Below are 16,280 nucleotides of genomic sequence, written 5' to 3' on the forward strand. Positions count from 1 at the left end.
GTGAAAGCTGGTGTATAAATGAATAATGGCTGACCCCCCACTAAATGCAGCTGCAATACTGGCAGCGCATTATTACCTTGTTTTAAAATGTCTTAAGCCGTAGATGCTGGTTTTGCTTATTGTAAATTGCATTTAAGCTTTAATAATGAGTAATAAATCTTAAGTTAAGAAAAAAATGTGCCTTTCCAGGTTGTGTGTGTGTGTGTTAGCCATCCTCAGCTGCTGCTATACACCAGCCAAAGGAACTTTCTACCCAGCAACTGCAAAGCACCTGTGCTTGTTGTTTTATTGCTTATCTATAATACATGGGTAAATAATCTAACCACTCATAAATAAAGCCTTTCATATTATTAGAAGCTGAAATGAACCATTCAAATTGAGATTCATAGATGGGTTCACTGATGGAAGTGAATAACTTCACCGTGCTTCTGCAAATGCATGCAAATCTAATGAAAATGTTTTTCCTCCCCAGTTTTCAGCAGTAAGTTTCCTGTCAGAGCTGCCTACCAAGTCGCTGCTCTCCCCAGAGTGAGTGTTAACCACAGCTTTACACACCTTTAGCACTGTATTACATTATGTCACACCCACTTTAAAGTCCCTACTGTGCACATATGGATGATGTCATGAATTTCATTTTTATGCTGATTGGAAACAGAAAGGTTGAAAAAGGAGGGATTTGCATTTTATTTTAAACCACAAATTAAACTATTAATCATGTTTTCCGGACTTAATTTGCTTACACTGTCACACAGCGGAGACTCTGCTGCTATTTAGACAAATGAGTAAATGTAGTGTAAATGCTGTTTTTGGATTCGGTCAAATTGTATAAGCTGAACTCGTATTTTCCTCATGTTCAGTCCTGTTTTTCCACTGTTTGTTCAGTTTGGGTTAAATTTACATTAAACGCCAGGGAAACAGCTGTGCGGGGAAAAAGCACATCCTCACAGTTTCAGAGAAACTGAATTCAGAGAATGCAGAGGGTAAATAGCAGACAGGTGCTGATCATCAAATGCACTGGATTATCTGATGATCAGCAAGTGTGAACACCTTTGTAAAAGCAGAAGTTTTGGTGGTTTGCTGGTTTGGATCATTCAGCTGTGTGTTATCAAAATGCCAAGCAGGAACATTTGTAATGATCTTATAGAAGCAAATAATGCTGCCTATCAGTCTGACTTTAAGAGAGCTGTATATAAACAAATACCTGCAAACTTCAATGAACTGAAGCAATGCTGGAAAAAAGAACAAGGCCAAATTCAAGTTATTGCTGCTAAAGGTGGATCTACAATTACAGAGTCATGGGGATCACTTGGTTTTTCATAGGACTACAGAGATTTGTACAAAAACCTTTTGCGGGGGATTTTGAATGACTGTGTGTGTTCATTTTTGGACAATATTATCATTTCATATTTTGCCTCAATCTGCGTCTCCTCCTTTTCTCCTCAGGGTGGGCTGGTGGAAATTGAGGCAATTGTTGTTCTCAGTCCTCTCTCTGACTCCAGACTAGCCGGCCGCATCATTAACAAGCTGTAGCGCCACCAAGTGTCATTATAGATTCAGTGTGGAAGCCTGATTGTATTTCCAGAGAACACCTGAAGAGCCACGCTGAATTTCACCAAAGTCTTTTTCAGTGTTTCAATATTTAAATTTACAACAGAGCAACACTGAGTTGTAACTAGTAAACAATTGCTATGAACAATTCAAAGCAATTTCCATCTTCTACAGATCATTAGAAGAAGATAGACAGGATACAACCTTTTACCTTAAAAAGAAATGGGAAGCTGAACTGACAACAGAGAAGGGATGGGTTAGTATGTGTGAAATACAACACAGTACAACGAATTCGCCGTTGCGGAGGGAATTTTGCTGGAAAAATTTGACGCGTTTTTTTCATTACACCCAAAATTATAAGTAAACAAAGTCCACAGAAATGTTGGAGACTGTGTGGACATTCATAGATGTCCACACATTCAGTTGTTAACACCTCAGAGGCTGCTCATTAAACAAAGAGTAGGGATCCAGTAGGACTGGACGCTCAGATGGAAAAGCCCCAACATCATCTGAACCTCCTCTTGGCTTCTGGTTTGATAATTTCACTCATTAAAAAAAATAAAAAATGCTGTATCACAGTGTGACATGTTTGCTTTCATCCTGCATCGAATTAAAACACAGAGAATATGTGTACTGGGTTTTATTTTAAGGTGATCTTTTTAATTTTTCAACAGCTTATTGCTAATTACAGATTTTTGGGAATACTAAAAATCATGACACATCAGGAAAAAACCCTCTTAGATTTACGCCTACTTTAAATATGATAATAAAATCAAAGCTAGCTACCCCTCACCCCCCAAAAAAGAAATATAATATCTTCTAATATCTAATATACTTTGGCTTTAGTTTTCACAGAAACAAACTCTTAGGTTTCAAGAATAAGTTAAGGACATACAGTTTATGGTGCTATTTCATTACAGATAATAAATAGTAATCTAAGCTTCTCTCAGCTGTTTACTACCTGTTACAGATAAAGAAACCTAAGTGCTGTTGAACTCTATTCACAGTCGAAAAGGAGAGACTGCAGACATCCAGGAGGAGGAAGAAGGCACAGTGGTGACTGAGCACCCGGACTCAAAGTGGTTTCCACGGGGTCTGGATCTTGGCAACAAGACAATGTCTTTCTTTCTCACACACACACACGGACATACTTTCACTCATGCGTGCAGATAAACTCCTCTGTGCAGTCGGTCATGTCGCACGTCACTCACTGGGAGCTGGAAAAGAAACGCAGAGAGGAGGACGCATATTGGAAGAGTTCAAATACCAATTTGTGGATCATGTGACATAAAGAGGAAGCTGCCGGGATGCTCACCAGGTGTCTCGTCTGTTTTGGGCTCTGAGTCAGTCGCTCCAGCATCCCCTTTTTCTGTTTAGAAAGACAGCAAATTAAGACACGAACAAGCTGTCATATTTAAGCTGTGTTCTTCTTATTTTGGCCTTTAGGTGCTGACCAAACACTACTGTCCTCCTCTGTCCACACAGCTGGTACAAACTCTCCTGAAAACACTTTCCCCCACTTGTCCCCAGTGTTACTGCACCACACACACACATTTTAGATCAGTTTGTTTAAGGTATCAGGTTATGTTATGTGAGGTTTATTAGCCCTATGACAGACTGGCCACCTGTCCAGGTGTGGTGGGCTCAGGCAGAAGAACAAAGATGAGTGTATTTTTCCAGGTTTGAGGTATTTTGTCTCTTTCACCAAGTCAGAAATGTGAAACAGCTCGATGGACTGTTAGGATACTTGCTGCCAGCATTCTCGGTTGCCTTATGATTACATTTTTAAAATATATTTATTTAAAGCCCATATTTTGACTGGACAGTTGAAAGAAGAAAGAAAAACTGGGAGGAAGACGTGTAGTAACTGACCTTGCGACAGACTAAGACGTGCTAAGCAGTTTAGAGTTAAAAATATAAACATAGAGCTGGAAAAACTGTGAACATAAATCACCCCCTTTCAAATGTTTTAGCACTCTAATCCTGTCAGATTTCCAGCTTGCAGCATAATGAACACAATAACCAGAACCGAGTTGAAGTGTTAGCATGTTTGCATGCAAACAAACAAAACATCTGACTGTGTTACAGCACACTCCCAAAGTATTGTTGTAGTCTGAAGTGCAGATTTTGCATGAACCTGAACTAAAGCCTCCCTCCCAAACAGAAAAGGAAATTAATCTCCATGCAAACACCTTTAATCTGAAGGTGTTAAAACTTATATTGCAGAACTAGGAATAGCAGATTTCCAGCAAGTCGTTCCTTAAAAACAACCTGTAGCTGCGTCAGAAGTGGACGAGCCGCTCTGTCAGCTCTGCTTATGTGACACTCGATCCTCTCTCTCCACTGGCTGTGAAATGGAGGCGTGGAGGCTCAGCCGTCCCGACATCGCTCGTCGCTGGTGGAAGCCCTATATGTGTTGGAACGCTCTAGTTTCTATGTGGACTCAGATTGCATCTTAATGATACCACAGTGACAACAAAGTGTTGGCAACACAAACACATGCTCCATCCAGCATCTCTACACAGGGCTGTGGCCATATTTGAACTCAAAGTGAGTGAAGTTGGATGGCGCAGGGGGTGAAGATCATGATTTTCTAACTATAATGATTAAATGATGAACAGTTAATCTGTGAGACACATCCATGAAGATTTTATGGTAGCATTACTTCATGAATATTTTTTGTAGAATTTTTTATTCCACTTTTGGAAACTCTAGGAAGCCTACAGTCTGAGAGCAAAGTGCTCTGTTGGGATAATATGGCTGTATGAGGTCTATAGTCATGATGGGGACTAAGCATTCAGTGCTTTGGATCTGGAGACACTAATATGGTCTCTCTTTCCAGTTACCGTCAGAGTGTTTAGACAATCTGAATTGTAAAAATATCACTATAGTCTAGGACTATGAATGTAAGTCTAAGAATAAACTTTATCACAAGGGAAATTTTAAAATTAATTTTAAAAGTAGAGCGACTATCTGTCTCCTAAACCCTGACAGCTCTAGGAAACTCTATTAAACACAAGTAAGCCAGCAGGCGGAGAACAAAGTGAGGTCTTTAACATTTGATGGGGCCTGATTATTCATGATTTTGCATGTGAGGAGACAGGTTTTAAATTCAAATCTGGATTAAAAAGGGAGCCAGTGAAAAAAAGCCAATACGGGAAAAACATGCTCTCTCTTTCTAGTCCCTGTTAGCGCTCTCACTGCAGTGTTTTGGATCAACTGGAGGCTTTTCAGGGAAATTTTAGGAAAACCTGATAAGGAAAAGGAAATCCAATAGTCAAGTCTGAAAGTAGCACATGCATAAAACAGTTTTTCAGCATTGCTCTGAGACATGGGCATTCATGCTTCTATTTTGTGGCTAAAAATTACTCCAAGAATCATCACAGATCTTAGACTGAAGACACAAGAATACATTTTTATAAATAAGCAACATTCACTTAATTTCGCCCACTACAGCAGCATCGAGTCTCATAGAAGCTAAAACCTCTAAAAAGTTTGGTGTTTGATGTTTAACCTGCCACCCTGCTCGGCCCGCTTTACTGCAATGAACACTTTGCATCAGACAAAGAGGAAAATGAAGTTGACCTCATCATCATTTGCTACCTGCTCGTCATTTGCATCACTAAGTAACTTTGTGATAGCAGTGAGTGCAATGCTGCTCTTGTCATGCAGCTTCCTACAGAGCGCTTCCATGTATAGATGATCGCTGGCGGACAGGCATGCAGAGCTATTATCACAATGCAGGTCTGAAGAGCCTGCTGAGGTGCTGTCTTGGAAGTTACAGCAGAAATTTCTAATTTAGAGTCCTACTCACAGCAGAGGGCTGGGAGGCAAAGCAAACACAACAAATGCTTTATTTCCAAGTTTAAATCACACAAATATCCTCAATGCTTTTGGCCAAACAAAAGCTATCAGCTATTTTTTATCCTCTATCAAAATGTCAAATCCCTTTAGTGACAGCTGCCAGGTTTTAATAAATGTTACATTTTACAAGCTAAACCCTCAACAACATCACACTTTGTGTGTGTTTCAGTCAGTGAAACTTCAACAAGTAGTCTAATCCACGACTACACAAAAGCGTGTAATTAAAAGAATTCATAAGAAAATTTAACCTGATCAGTTAAGCTCGTGCAATATGCAGACAGATCCTTTAATAGGTACTGATCATAGGTGTGACCTGGAAACGCATTCTTGTGGCCACCGCGGTTTGTTCATTAGAGGCCAAAGTCATGCCAGTGTGTTGTTGGATACTGCGTAGTTACTACAGTTGCGGAGGAACTAAAAACGGAAGAGACATTACGTACCTTTGTACTGCGGCATCCCACGTTGAGGTGGAATAGTACAGCTCAGGTTACTGTTGTACATTTTGTCCATCACTTGTTTGGACACATTAATTATGCGACTACTGTGGTAACTTGTTCAAGAGGTGTCAAGAGAGAAAATCTTCCACTCCAAATGTTCTGAAGTGTCATTTTAAGTAACCCAACTTATGCACGCACACACAGGTTCTTGTCCTTGTCTGCCCGATACGTTTCACGAGGGTGTGAGCAGCGATTCCCATGTTCACCTTTGCATGAATTACAACGAGCATTTATAATGTGCATGTTTGTAAGCTCAGACTGAAGATACAGTGGTGTTGTCATGTGCAGAAGAATTCAAAATAAAACATTAAAACATTACAGATTCTAAGAATATATGTAGTAAAAGGCCTTTTGTGAGTATTTAACCTCATTCCTGTTTGTGACTCCCGCCTACCTGGCTCTGGGGCAGGAGCTTCAGCCTCTGAGGAGCTTGCTGCTGTCTCAGCGGTGCTGTCTCCTGCTGCTGCTGAAGTCTCAGCGGGCGGGCTGCCGGCTGCATCCTGAGACTCTTCTGCTGCTGGTGGAGTTGCAGCTGTGGTGTCTGCAGACGCGGCTGTCACGGCAGGCTCTTCAGCAGGCTCATCTCCAGGCTTGGCATCGCTTCCCTCAGCAGGTGTCTGGTCTGGAATAGTTTCACTGTCCTCAGCTAGATTCCCATTTTCATTGGCCGCTCCTGTTAGCAGAAAAAAGCATGAGCAAACATTCATTCAGGCCGTTTATTTGGATAATATGAACAGCTAGTTTTATAGATTACAGCTGCAATATAGATTACAGTAGATATATAGTTTAAACACAGTAATAATGGCTTTCACTTAAAGCCAGACATATTATAAGGTATTTATATTATCAATATTAGTGAAAATATGATACAATGTTGACAAAAAACTCTGTTTATATCATATATGTACAATAAGAGTGAAAGTCCCGAGCAGTGACTGTGAGCCACAGCCTCGTATAGCACAGTTTGACACCAGGGTCATTTTCACTTTTGGTTACCAATGGTGATCATGTGGTTCTGCGGATAATTTTCAGTGCTCCTTTAGCTGAAATTAATTTTAAACACTCATAGTATTTTTCTATAATGCTTTCTGTTTCACCTCACAGATCGTTGAAATCAGTGGACCTTGAGTTAAGTTTAATTTACCAATTCAAAAGAAGTCATTTGAGGACACGGTGGAATATAGAGATCTAAAAAACGAAGCATATCTGCTAAGAACAAGCATTCCTGAGTGATACTCTGGTAGGATCAATATTGTGTTTCCTTTGCCTCAGTTTATTTTTTTGCTTGTTTTCCCTCCATGATGGCATCACAGGTCACTTATCCAAAACCAGAGGGAAGAGTTCATCTGTGACCGGCCCATGTTAGGCCACAAATATTCTATTAACATCATCCAACAGTGGATAACTAATTCTATTTATTTTTGACTGTGAATGTTTGAATGCAAACCATGGAAGCAGGAAGAGCTGAGAATCCATGCACTGCTTCTAAAACACAGGGCTAAAGTATAAAAAGCAAAAACAAAACAAAACACAGCACGAAGAACCAATGCTCACACATAAAAGGAGCCTGACAGGAAGTTAATGTTTCTATTACTGAGGTTAATAAACACTTAAATACTCAAACAGCACAGTTCTATAAACAGGTTGCTGCGTGACAGGGTGCATCACTTCCCTGTTGACTTTTTTCGGAAGAATTTGCATTGCAGGTATTTGCATGGATCACAAAAGTCTTAACTCTCAACTTTTAATATTCTCAAAGCTCCTCGAAGCTTGGCGAAGAAGCAAATTACTTCTTGAAACAGGTGTCACGAAGGAGCAGTGACGACAACATAAAACTTCAGAAAACATTATTCTACATGCTGTCTTTGTGATTTTGGGTCATAATTGGAAAAGTTGAATGAAGGCTGCTGATTTAAGGGGACCAATAAAGCCCACATAGACTGCATGTAAAAGATAAGATAAGATAAGATAAAAAGAACTTTATTTATCCCGAGGGAAATTCTTTTGTCATACACATGCTCAATGCAGCAAGAGAGATATCAAATAACGGATGTAGATGGATAAACTGATCAAGCCTAATTCTAGACTAGATCCTCTGTTCATTTTTTGCCATGTCTGTCTGCACTGAAATAACTTGTCTTTAAATCAACAAACTTTTCCTCCTCCTCCTCTGTTGGGAGTGACAAGTGACTTTCAGTGAAACGAGTCAGGCACATGCAAACTTAAGAAAACATCCTGATGGATTTCCATGTGACCTCTAAGACACTATTTCCAGAGCATAGGCGGGAGTCACAAACAGGAATGAGCTGTTTAATTCCATGCTGCTGGGAAATTTACTCACATACTTATTAAGCAAATTTCTCCTTGTCACTTTAACAGGGTCAGTGGTTTATCAGCTAAGTCCATGAAAGTACTGACTTCTGTGTATGTGTCTCCATGCTTTCAGGGCAGTAAGCAGCCTGTAATGAGTGCAAAGAGACACTTGCTCAGAGGTGGTCTCACTTAGTGAATCTTTTACCAGTTTTTCTTTCACTTATGTCAAACAATGCTTAAGCCTGCAGAACTGCACACTCACATTTCCACCATTCAAATGCATCAAAAGTTTTGTAAAAAATGACACTTAAAAAAAATTGAACATATTTTTTAAAATCTTGAAACGCACCACAGCCGGGGCCATCGCTGACCTACTACAACAAAGGAGCGTCCAGAGTGGCTTCTCCATTTCCTAATGAAACTGTAGACTGTCACTAAATCTGCTTTCGTGCCCCCGTCTCTCTCGAAGAGAGGACAGAGCCAGGAACCACCGTTAAATAATGACAATAAACTTTCCCATCCTGTCACAGTGGAGCTCTGCCTCATTAAAAATAAAGACATCAGATGCTGTACATTTGCATTTAGACCAAGTCCTTATCAGAACAGTGCTCACTTCAGTATAATTAAGGGGATGATGCAACATTCCTACCAGCATGTTAGAAAGTTATTTACTGTGTTGACTGAATGAAAATAACCATATAAATTTGTTAATCAAACCCTTTTTGAATAACAAATCTGAATTCAATAGAAAGTAAGTTTAGAAACAGATGCAAAGTTATTTTTTAACTATATGATGTCGTTTTTTTTGGATGAGAGCTTTGTTTCCAGTCAAACTCTCACATATTTACTGTGACAAAATAAAACAATATCAAATTTGTCCACTTGCAATATACTTGCAGTGAATGGCACATATCTCCCGACTGGACAGATGTTTATGTTTTCAGAAATCTCAATACCTTTATTTAATATCATATACTTTACAAGTATAAATGTTTTTTTCTTTCTTTGTCTCACCTGTAGTGCTGGCTCCGTTGCTCTCCTCGAGCTTAGCGCTTGGTCGAGTCGTATCTACCGCTGAAGTTTGGGTACTGGTGGAGCATCCCATCCTGCCCTGTGCACACAGAGGACTGTGATCTCAAACTTGAGAGGTGAGGACTGACTGTGCCTGCACTGATGACGTCGTGCATATATATCGCTTCTGTAAAATGAGAAACCCTCGGAGGACAGCCTAAACGCACCGTCTGGTCGCTAAATTCCTTCAGTTCCGTGCGTATTTACGCACATTTCCTGCAGTAAACGACTTCAGGTTGTTGTGTTGTGGTTGCAGGTCTCCAGTTGGGCACGCAGGTGAAATGTTGGCTTTTGTTGTGTACTGTAACTTAGGCTGTTTCCCTGAGGCTGGCTCAGGGACGAAAATACATTATTCAGTCAGAGCGCAAAGGCCACCTCTTGGGGCGGGGAAAGTGAAGCGCGACGCTCTCGCCACACCAACAAATAGCTCTACTGCCGACGTGCCACTGAGCAAACATCAATAGTAAATAGCCCTAATGCTGGTATAGCTTACAAAATATTTAATTTAGCCTTGAGTTTGTCATTTTTTATATTAATTAGCTTGCTTAACTGTAATATTAGAATTTAAGTCATGATCATTTTAATTATATAGCAGACAGTCTTTGACCCAAAATGCTTAACAGGCGCACACATCTGTAATTCAGGTCTCAAGAGCCTAATTGTATAATTACATTTGCATAAACAGACAACATAATAAAATGGATAATTAAAAAATAATAACAAAATATATATATATATATATATATAAAAACAGTCAAAATAATAGAAAACATTTGTGTGACCAATCCACGTGGGACCTCAGACTTGACCAAAAGCAACTGAAAATATGTTGGTCTTAGAGCCGATTTAATATTTTAAATTGTTGAAGTTCTTATGAGGTGTGGCAAGCTATTCCAGAGTTGGGGGAGCAATGTCAGCATTTAGTTTTTAAACATGAAGATGGCACTGAGCTCAATGAACTCGAGGCAAATTACGGAGTTAAAAAGATTCCATTCACCATTTGATTGTCAGAAGTATAGAAAATATTCATAACAAACCAAACTAATAATCGATGATTGATTTGATACTAAAAATCGACTTAAAGCAGCCTAATTACATTAAAAGTAGGACACTGGGTGAAGAGGACTCAGTTATATCGCTGCAGTGGATTTCAAAATAAAAGCACAACCGTTCGGAAGTGGTAAAGTACAATCTTTAAACAACACATCGCTTTTTAACACTTATTAAAAATAGTTAATCTTCTGAGTTATTATTTATTATATTATGCAAATGACATTTAGTTGCATGAATCCATTTATGTATTGCTTTTAATATTTAGGCATACTAAAGACTATCATAATACACATTTTTTTTAATGTAAAACACCACAGATTTGCTTAAGTTTAGCTATAACATATTGTTTAATTAATTAATTTTTTAGTAAAAGGCTAAGTAAAATGTTTCAAATAGACGCGTTTGTCCACTATATATCTCACTGCAGAAGTATCTGAAAACGACCCTTAGCCGCCTGCCCAGTCCTGTTCTGCGCATGCTCGCCGAAGTGATACGAGCGCAGTGCACCATGGGACTTCCTTTCTCTCCGAGGCCATATTGGAGTTAACTCACAGTAAGACGAGCTCCGAGTTTTATTTATAAAATAAATATGATTTTCGCCACATTTTCACATTTTGCTGTGACCCACTCTTTAACGACAGTCCTCTGCTATCCTCCTTCTGCCCGCAGGTTGGCCGGTCCGGACTAAACCGCAAACATGGTGGCCGCAAAGAAGACGGTGAGCGAGGCCGGAGTGCACGCGCTACTGCACGGCCAGGCTTCACGTGGAGACGTGTAACTGCCGGGGCCTGCTAGCTAGCGCTGTAGTACTCCGCTTAAAACTTGATATTTCTACTCAGTGTCTCTTAGTGTTGATTTTTTGCTGCTTTAAATCTTATGAAATACTTGATTGTTATGACAGTGTTTATTAGTGGCCGCCCGTTTAGTTCATGTTTAACTGTACCGGCAGTAGAGCTAATGCTAATTCATAAAATCTAATAGAAAATGACGACAGCAACGTGGACCTTTCCCCCTTTAATATAAAGTTAAAACATGTTTAAATGTGTGCGCTTTTTATGTGTCCTATTATAGTTATCATATTTATTATATTCGATATGTAGTGGAGTGTGAGAGGTGTGTAGCTCCTGTACTGTCACCGACTTCAGATTTTGATATATGTGTGTGTCTGTGTTCAGAAAAAGTCTATGGAGTCCATCAACTCCCGTCTCCAGCTGGTGATGAAAAGCGGAAAATACGTCCTGGGCTACAAACAGTCCCAGAAGATGATCCGTCAGGGAAAAGCCAAGTTGGTTATCCTGGCCAACAACTGCCCAGCTCTCAGGTATATTAAGACTTTCCTAAATATATTTTTCTACACACTATTTTAGCTAAGGAATTGAAAGGGATTCAGTGTGCTACAAAGAACTATGACAAGTTTAACAATAAAAGGAATTCTTTATTTCTTTATTATTTTAAAAAAATAAAATTTAAGTGAAGTGAGGTTAATTAATGGGAGGGCACTGATGCAAACATAAATTGGTATTACCTTATTGAGCTGCTACATATGTGCTAGTGAATAAGACGACATTCACCAGTGAATGTTTCTATTGTTTGTTGTTTCACATCAGTATTATTCAGGCTAAATGTTCAAAGATGGTGTAATAATGAGCAAAAACATAAATAGTTCAACTAATTTTCAATAGTAAGAATCTGTGTACCTGCAAAGTAAATGACCAATTATCTACACTTTCTCTAAATCTTACTGCATTGATCATAGTGTATGTATATATGTCTGTATTTACCCTGCCTCCATTGCCACTCTGAACAAAATTTTACACAAACATCGTCACACATGGAGAGGTTATTTAGAAATTATACACAGTTATTTGGATTTTCATATCTATTATCTTCCTGTGAAGGTGGTGATACATTTTCTGTTTGTGTGTGTTTGGTTTAACATACGTTGCTTGGATGCCAAGGTCCCCAGAATTTATTTCTTTGATGTCATTTTGTTCGACTCATCGCTAAATAGGGAGTTAAGAATTTGAAAAGATGCTGCAGGCGTGTGGCAGGTGGTCTATCAGATAGTTGGTCCCATCCTTGTAATTTCTGTGCAGGTTGGAAGGTTGTACTTGTTGCGCTGTCTTTTAGTGCAGAGGCACAAAAGTATACATGTGTAAACTTAATTTTGAGTAGGTAAGGACAGCTACATGTTTGATGTAATCATACTCATGTGATACAGCTAGCAGATGCCCGTCATAATTCAGAAAAGTTTGGGATCTCTGCTATTTATTGTACACTAATTGTCTCCAGTATTGATTTGTAGAAGATGCTGAGATATTCATTACAATTTTAACAAATTTCATCTAAATGTTGATTATAAATTGGTTAACTCAAAAAAACAATGTGCATAAACTTCTCTACAGTCAGTATAATCAAGTGTTAGAAGGATCTATGGCTGTACTTATCTGCACTTGTTTCTTTATATTTTAAATTGTCTTGTGTCAGCTTTACCCTTTGTTGCAGTATTTGACCACATGTGCGTTTGGCTCACATTTACCTTTATTACCTGTCCAGGAAATCTGAGATTGAATACTATGCTATGCTGGCCAAGACTGGTGTCCACCACTACAGTGGAAACAACATCGAGTTGGGCACAGCCTGCGGCAAATACTACAGGGTGTGCACACTGGCTATCATCGACCCTGGTGAGTACTCATTTTTATTGTGAAACCCATCTTCACTGAACCACTTCTTCACCTCCACAGGAATTAGATGTTATATACACTGTGGGAGAAAGTGTTAAAAAAGCCCAGTGGGATGTTTGAGGCACCAGCTGGTGTGCATCACTGCCTGCAAGTTAAATTGATTTGTGGGCGGCAAGTTCACAAACATAAATCTAAAAGAATTTCAGCCAAAACAATATTTTAGTTCTCTAGGAGATATTAAACGTTCCAGATGTAACCATCTTAGTTAACAAGTACTAGAGGGACAGTCAAAGGAGCTTGCAAAGAAAAGCGTCTGGACTTCTTTAAGTTGCTTGAAGACGTTTCACCTCTCATCCGAGAAGCTTCTTAAGTTCTAAGGTCAAATGGTGGAGAGTCCCAGATATAAACCTAGTGGGAGTAACCCCCCACAGAGGGACAAAAGGACCCCCTGATGATCCTCTAATCGCCTGAGCCAAGGTGTGAAACTGCTGGCGATTGGGACCCAACAGCCAGCAGTTTCACATTGGCTCACCGAAAGAGGTCATCAGGGGGTCCTTTTGTCCCTCTGTGGGGGTTACTCCCACTGAGGTTTATATCTGGGACTCTCCACCATTTGACCTTAGAACTGAAGAAGCTTCTCGGATGAGAGGTGAAACGTCTTCAAGCAACTTAAAGAAGTCCAGACGCTTTTCTTTGCAAGCTCCTTTGACTACGATGACCTGGATGACTGAGAACCTTCACAGACATCTAGAGGGACAGGCATTTACATATATGGAGGTAGCCAGGAGAATGATTGTTTTTTAGGGCTTTTTTGCTAGCAGTCCTCTTTCAGTTTAGAAAACATGGAACAAATGACCAGAATCCATGAATCAACATAACATTCAAAACAAGCTTTAAAATGACAGTAAATATCTCAAAAGTGACAATCTGAACTGATACTGGTGGAGCTTCCCTGAGGAGTAGATTGACACCCACCCAACCCCCCCCCCCCCTCTTAGCCTGTTAGAGGCAGATGCTGTCACTAGTCCCACTCAGGACTAGTGGTTTGCTAGATGAATGCTAGTCAGAGCTTTTAGTTGAACTGCCAGCACTTTACAGTCAGTTTATATAGAGATCTTCCAGTGGCAACATTTATCCTCACAATGTCATTATTGTTTTATTTGTGTGGGGCATTTAAAGACATGCAGCATTTCTTCAGGCGGTATAAGTGTGCGTCTTTGTATATGTGGCAGTGACTCTGACTCTGCTCCTCTTTTCCTCTTCAGGCGATTCTGACATCATCAGGAGCATGCCGGAACAGCAGCAGCCTGCTCAGTAGATCTGTTGTTATAAATAAAGTTGGTGTTAACAGAAAGAAGCTGCTGTCTTTTCATTTCTGATTGCTGTAACCTTTTCTCTCCTGTGTAGACAGTTACAGGAAGCTGTTTAAAGAGGTCTTTCTTCATAGGATTGTCACCATATAAACCACCAGGATCTGACCATTTATCACACAGTCAAAATTATGCCATTTTATTTTGTTTCCCCCTCACTTACATAAAGCTTCAGGATGATCGTGTGCTGCACTGTGACTGTAATAGAGTAAGGACACTTCAGTCACAGGCATTAAAGGCTTTAAAAGGTGTTGGCTACATTTGTTACACATAGAGTTGATGTCCTCTGGATCTTCAATGCTAGAACCAAAAACAGTGGTGCAGGGTCTCTTGTAAACCTAGCTGACTTGATTTTTTAAAATAAACCCCTTCTCTAAATGCAGACTTAATAAATTTAGCCTCCTGGTTGTCAGTCACTCTTTAAAAGCCTCAGATTAATATTGTCGATTTAATCTTTTATGTAACTCATCTGGAGATTTTAACCGGCATGAACAAGAGCAGCATCATTTCTCAGCGCTTGTGTAACGTCAGTATGTTGGACAAGTCTTGTATGCTGCGAGTTCACATGTAGCAGGGCTCCCGGCAGTCACTGAAACACATAACTGGTGTTAACCAATCCATGAGGCTGTGGAGTTTCTGTGTAGTTTTTTACTTCTACAGAGGTCACGGCGCGGCCACAAAAATCCTCTGCTGTAGCGGATGCCTTGCTGAAGGGCAGTTTGATAGCGTGGGTGGATAAAGCTGAATAATCCTTTCATGTTTAACTGCTGATGCACGTCAGACTGAGGCTGACTCGGGCCTTTATTTTTTTTGGTGCCCTAAATTGTAGCAGTTGCATCAGTTGTATTAAAAAGGAGAAGCCTGCTCTCAGGATTTCATCTGAGAGAGAACCACTCAGGGAAACATGAACAATTCAGAGCAATGGCAGATAGACAGGGGGGCCTTACATATCGTTAGCTTCATAGCATAAGTGCCTAAGTCATTTTTTGGTCAAATTGAGATTTTTGCCTAACTTTACTCCCCTACCACTGCTGCATCATCCTGTCCGTCTGAAACACAAAACACAAAAAAATGACTTAGGCACTTATGCTATGAAGCTAACGATATGACAGAATAAAGAAAAGTTTGCCTGAGGAGCAGAGAAAACAATAAACAGTGAAAGGTGGTGGATTGGCCAGATGCTGGCAGATGTGTAAAAATAACTCCTTTGTTTGGTGGTGGCTATGGTGGAGCTTCCACAAATGCCAGCGGGTAGATGAGGGAAAGGGGAGGCAGGAGGAGGAGAGACCTGAGGTGGCCGCCAGTCCGAGTGTCAGGTGAACTGAACTTCAGGTGAGAAGTTATAACCTGCAGTCTAAGTTTAGGTGTAGTTTATTTTCGTTGTGCCAACTTTTTACAGTCAGTTACAATAACTGTGTATTAGCTAGCATGACAGAGTTTCTATTCAGCTAGGTGGGTGCTATGATGTTACTGATAGTGAACTTTATTTTATTCATAAGGTTAGTCATAAGGTTAGTTCATTCATTCATTCATTTTATTTTGTTGGTTTTATCTGATATAAAGCATGTCACAGTTTGTCTTTTAAAAGGTGCTTTAAAATACATTTACTTACTGTGGGAAATATGGGACTGATCTTTCACATGTTTAATCAAATTACTGAAATAACTTTGTTTTTACTGCTGTGTATACCATGAGACCAATTTAAAGCTATAATCAAACTGGTGACATCAGTTATAAATGCATACATGAACTTAGAATGGAAGTGTATTGGGAAAATGTGTTTGATGTACTATTTAGTGCAAATTTGAATGTTTTGAGCATGTGGGCTGAGTGCAGTGCCTGAAAACCTGCTGAAAGATACCAATGATATAATAAAT

At 39.7% G+C, this 16,280-nt stretch overlaps 2 protein-coding genes across 3 annotated transcripts; one reads left to right on the forward strand and one right to left on the reverse strand.

Annotated features, from left to right (window-relative positions):
• Nucleotides 1-2,179: 2,179 nt before the first annotated feature.
• Nucleotides 2,180-9,619, reverse strand: si:dkey-284p5.3 (uncharacterized protein LOC557830 homolog). 2 transcript variants are annotated; one of them, XM_042218911.1, is made up of 5 exons: nucleotides 9,461-9,619; nucleotides 9,237-9,333; nucleotides 6,304-6,582; nucleotides 2,864-2,917; nucleotides 2,180-2,765 (listed from the first exon to the last, which is right to left on the reverse strand). In XM_042218911.1, the coding sequence occupies exons 2-5, from the start codon at nucleotides 9,325-9,327 to the stop codon at nucleotides 2,752-2,754; spliced, it is 438 nt and encodes a 145-aa protein (XP_042074845.1). In that variant the 5' UTR covers nucleotides 9,328-9,333; nucleotides 9,461-9,619; the 3' UTR covers nucleotides 2,180-2,751. The 2 variants fall into 2 exon arrangements, with proteins under 2 accessions (XP_042074845.1, XP_005917587.1); XM_005917525.3 differs by having other exon boundaries at nucleotides 9,237-9,619.
• Nucleotides 9,620-10,804: 1,185 nt separating this feature from the next.
• On the forward strand, nucleotides 10,805-14,387 carry rpl30 (ribosomal protein L30). The gene is made up of 5 exons (XM_005917527.3): nucleotides 10,805-10,899; nucleotides 11,016-11,064; nucleotides 11,522-11,667; nucleotides 12,903-13,033; nucleotides 14,299-14,387. Exons 2-5 carry the CDS (start codon nucleotides 11,044-11,046, stop codon nucleotides 14,349-14,351), a joined length of 351 nt encoding a protein of 116 aa, XP_005917589.1. The 5' UTR covers nucleotides 10,805-10,899; nucleotides 11,016-11,043; the 3' UTR covers nucleotides 14,352-14,387.
• The last annotated feature ends 1,893 nt before the right edge of the window (nucleotides 14,388-16,280 follow it).

Source organism: Haplochromis burtoni, unplaced genomic scaffold, assembly GCF_018398535.1.
Source record: "Haplochromis burtoni strain Fernald_Lab_line unplaced genomic scaffold, NCSU_Asbu1 Contig_25, whole genome shotgun sequence".
Classification (NCBI taxonomy): Eukaryota; Metazoa; Chordata; class Actinopteri; order Cichliformes; family Cichlidae; genus Haplochromis; species Haplochromis burtoni.

Coding starts and splice junctions, on each gene's coding strand:
- rpl30 (XM_005917527.3), top strand. CDS start 11,044: ATGGTGGCCGCAAAGAAGACG. Junction 11,668..12,902: donor AACAACTGCCCAGCTCTCAG/GTATATTAAGAC, acceptor TTACCTGTCCAG/GAAATCTGAGATTGAATACT. Junction 13,034..14,298: donor ACTGGCTATCATCGACCCTG/GTGAGTACTCAT, acceptor TTTCCTCTTCAG/GCGATTCTGACATCATCAGG.
- si:dkey-284p5.3 (XM_042218911.1), bottom strand. CDS start 9,327: ATGGGATGCTCCACCAGTACCCAAACTTCAGCGGTAGATACGACTCGA. Junction 6,583..9,236: donor CAACGGAGCCAGCACTACAG/GTGAGACAAAGA, acceptor TTCTGCTAACAG/GAGCGGCCAATGAAAATGGG. Junction 2,918..6,303: donor AGCTCCTGCCCCAGAGCCAG/GTAGGCGGGAGT, acceptor CTTTCTAAACAG/AAAAAGGGGATGCTGGAGCG.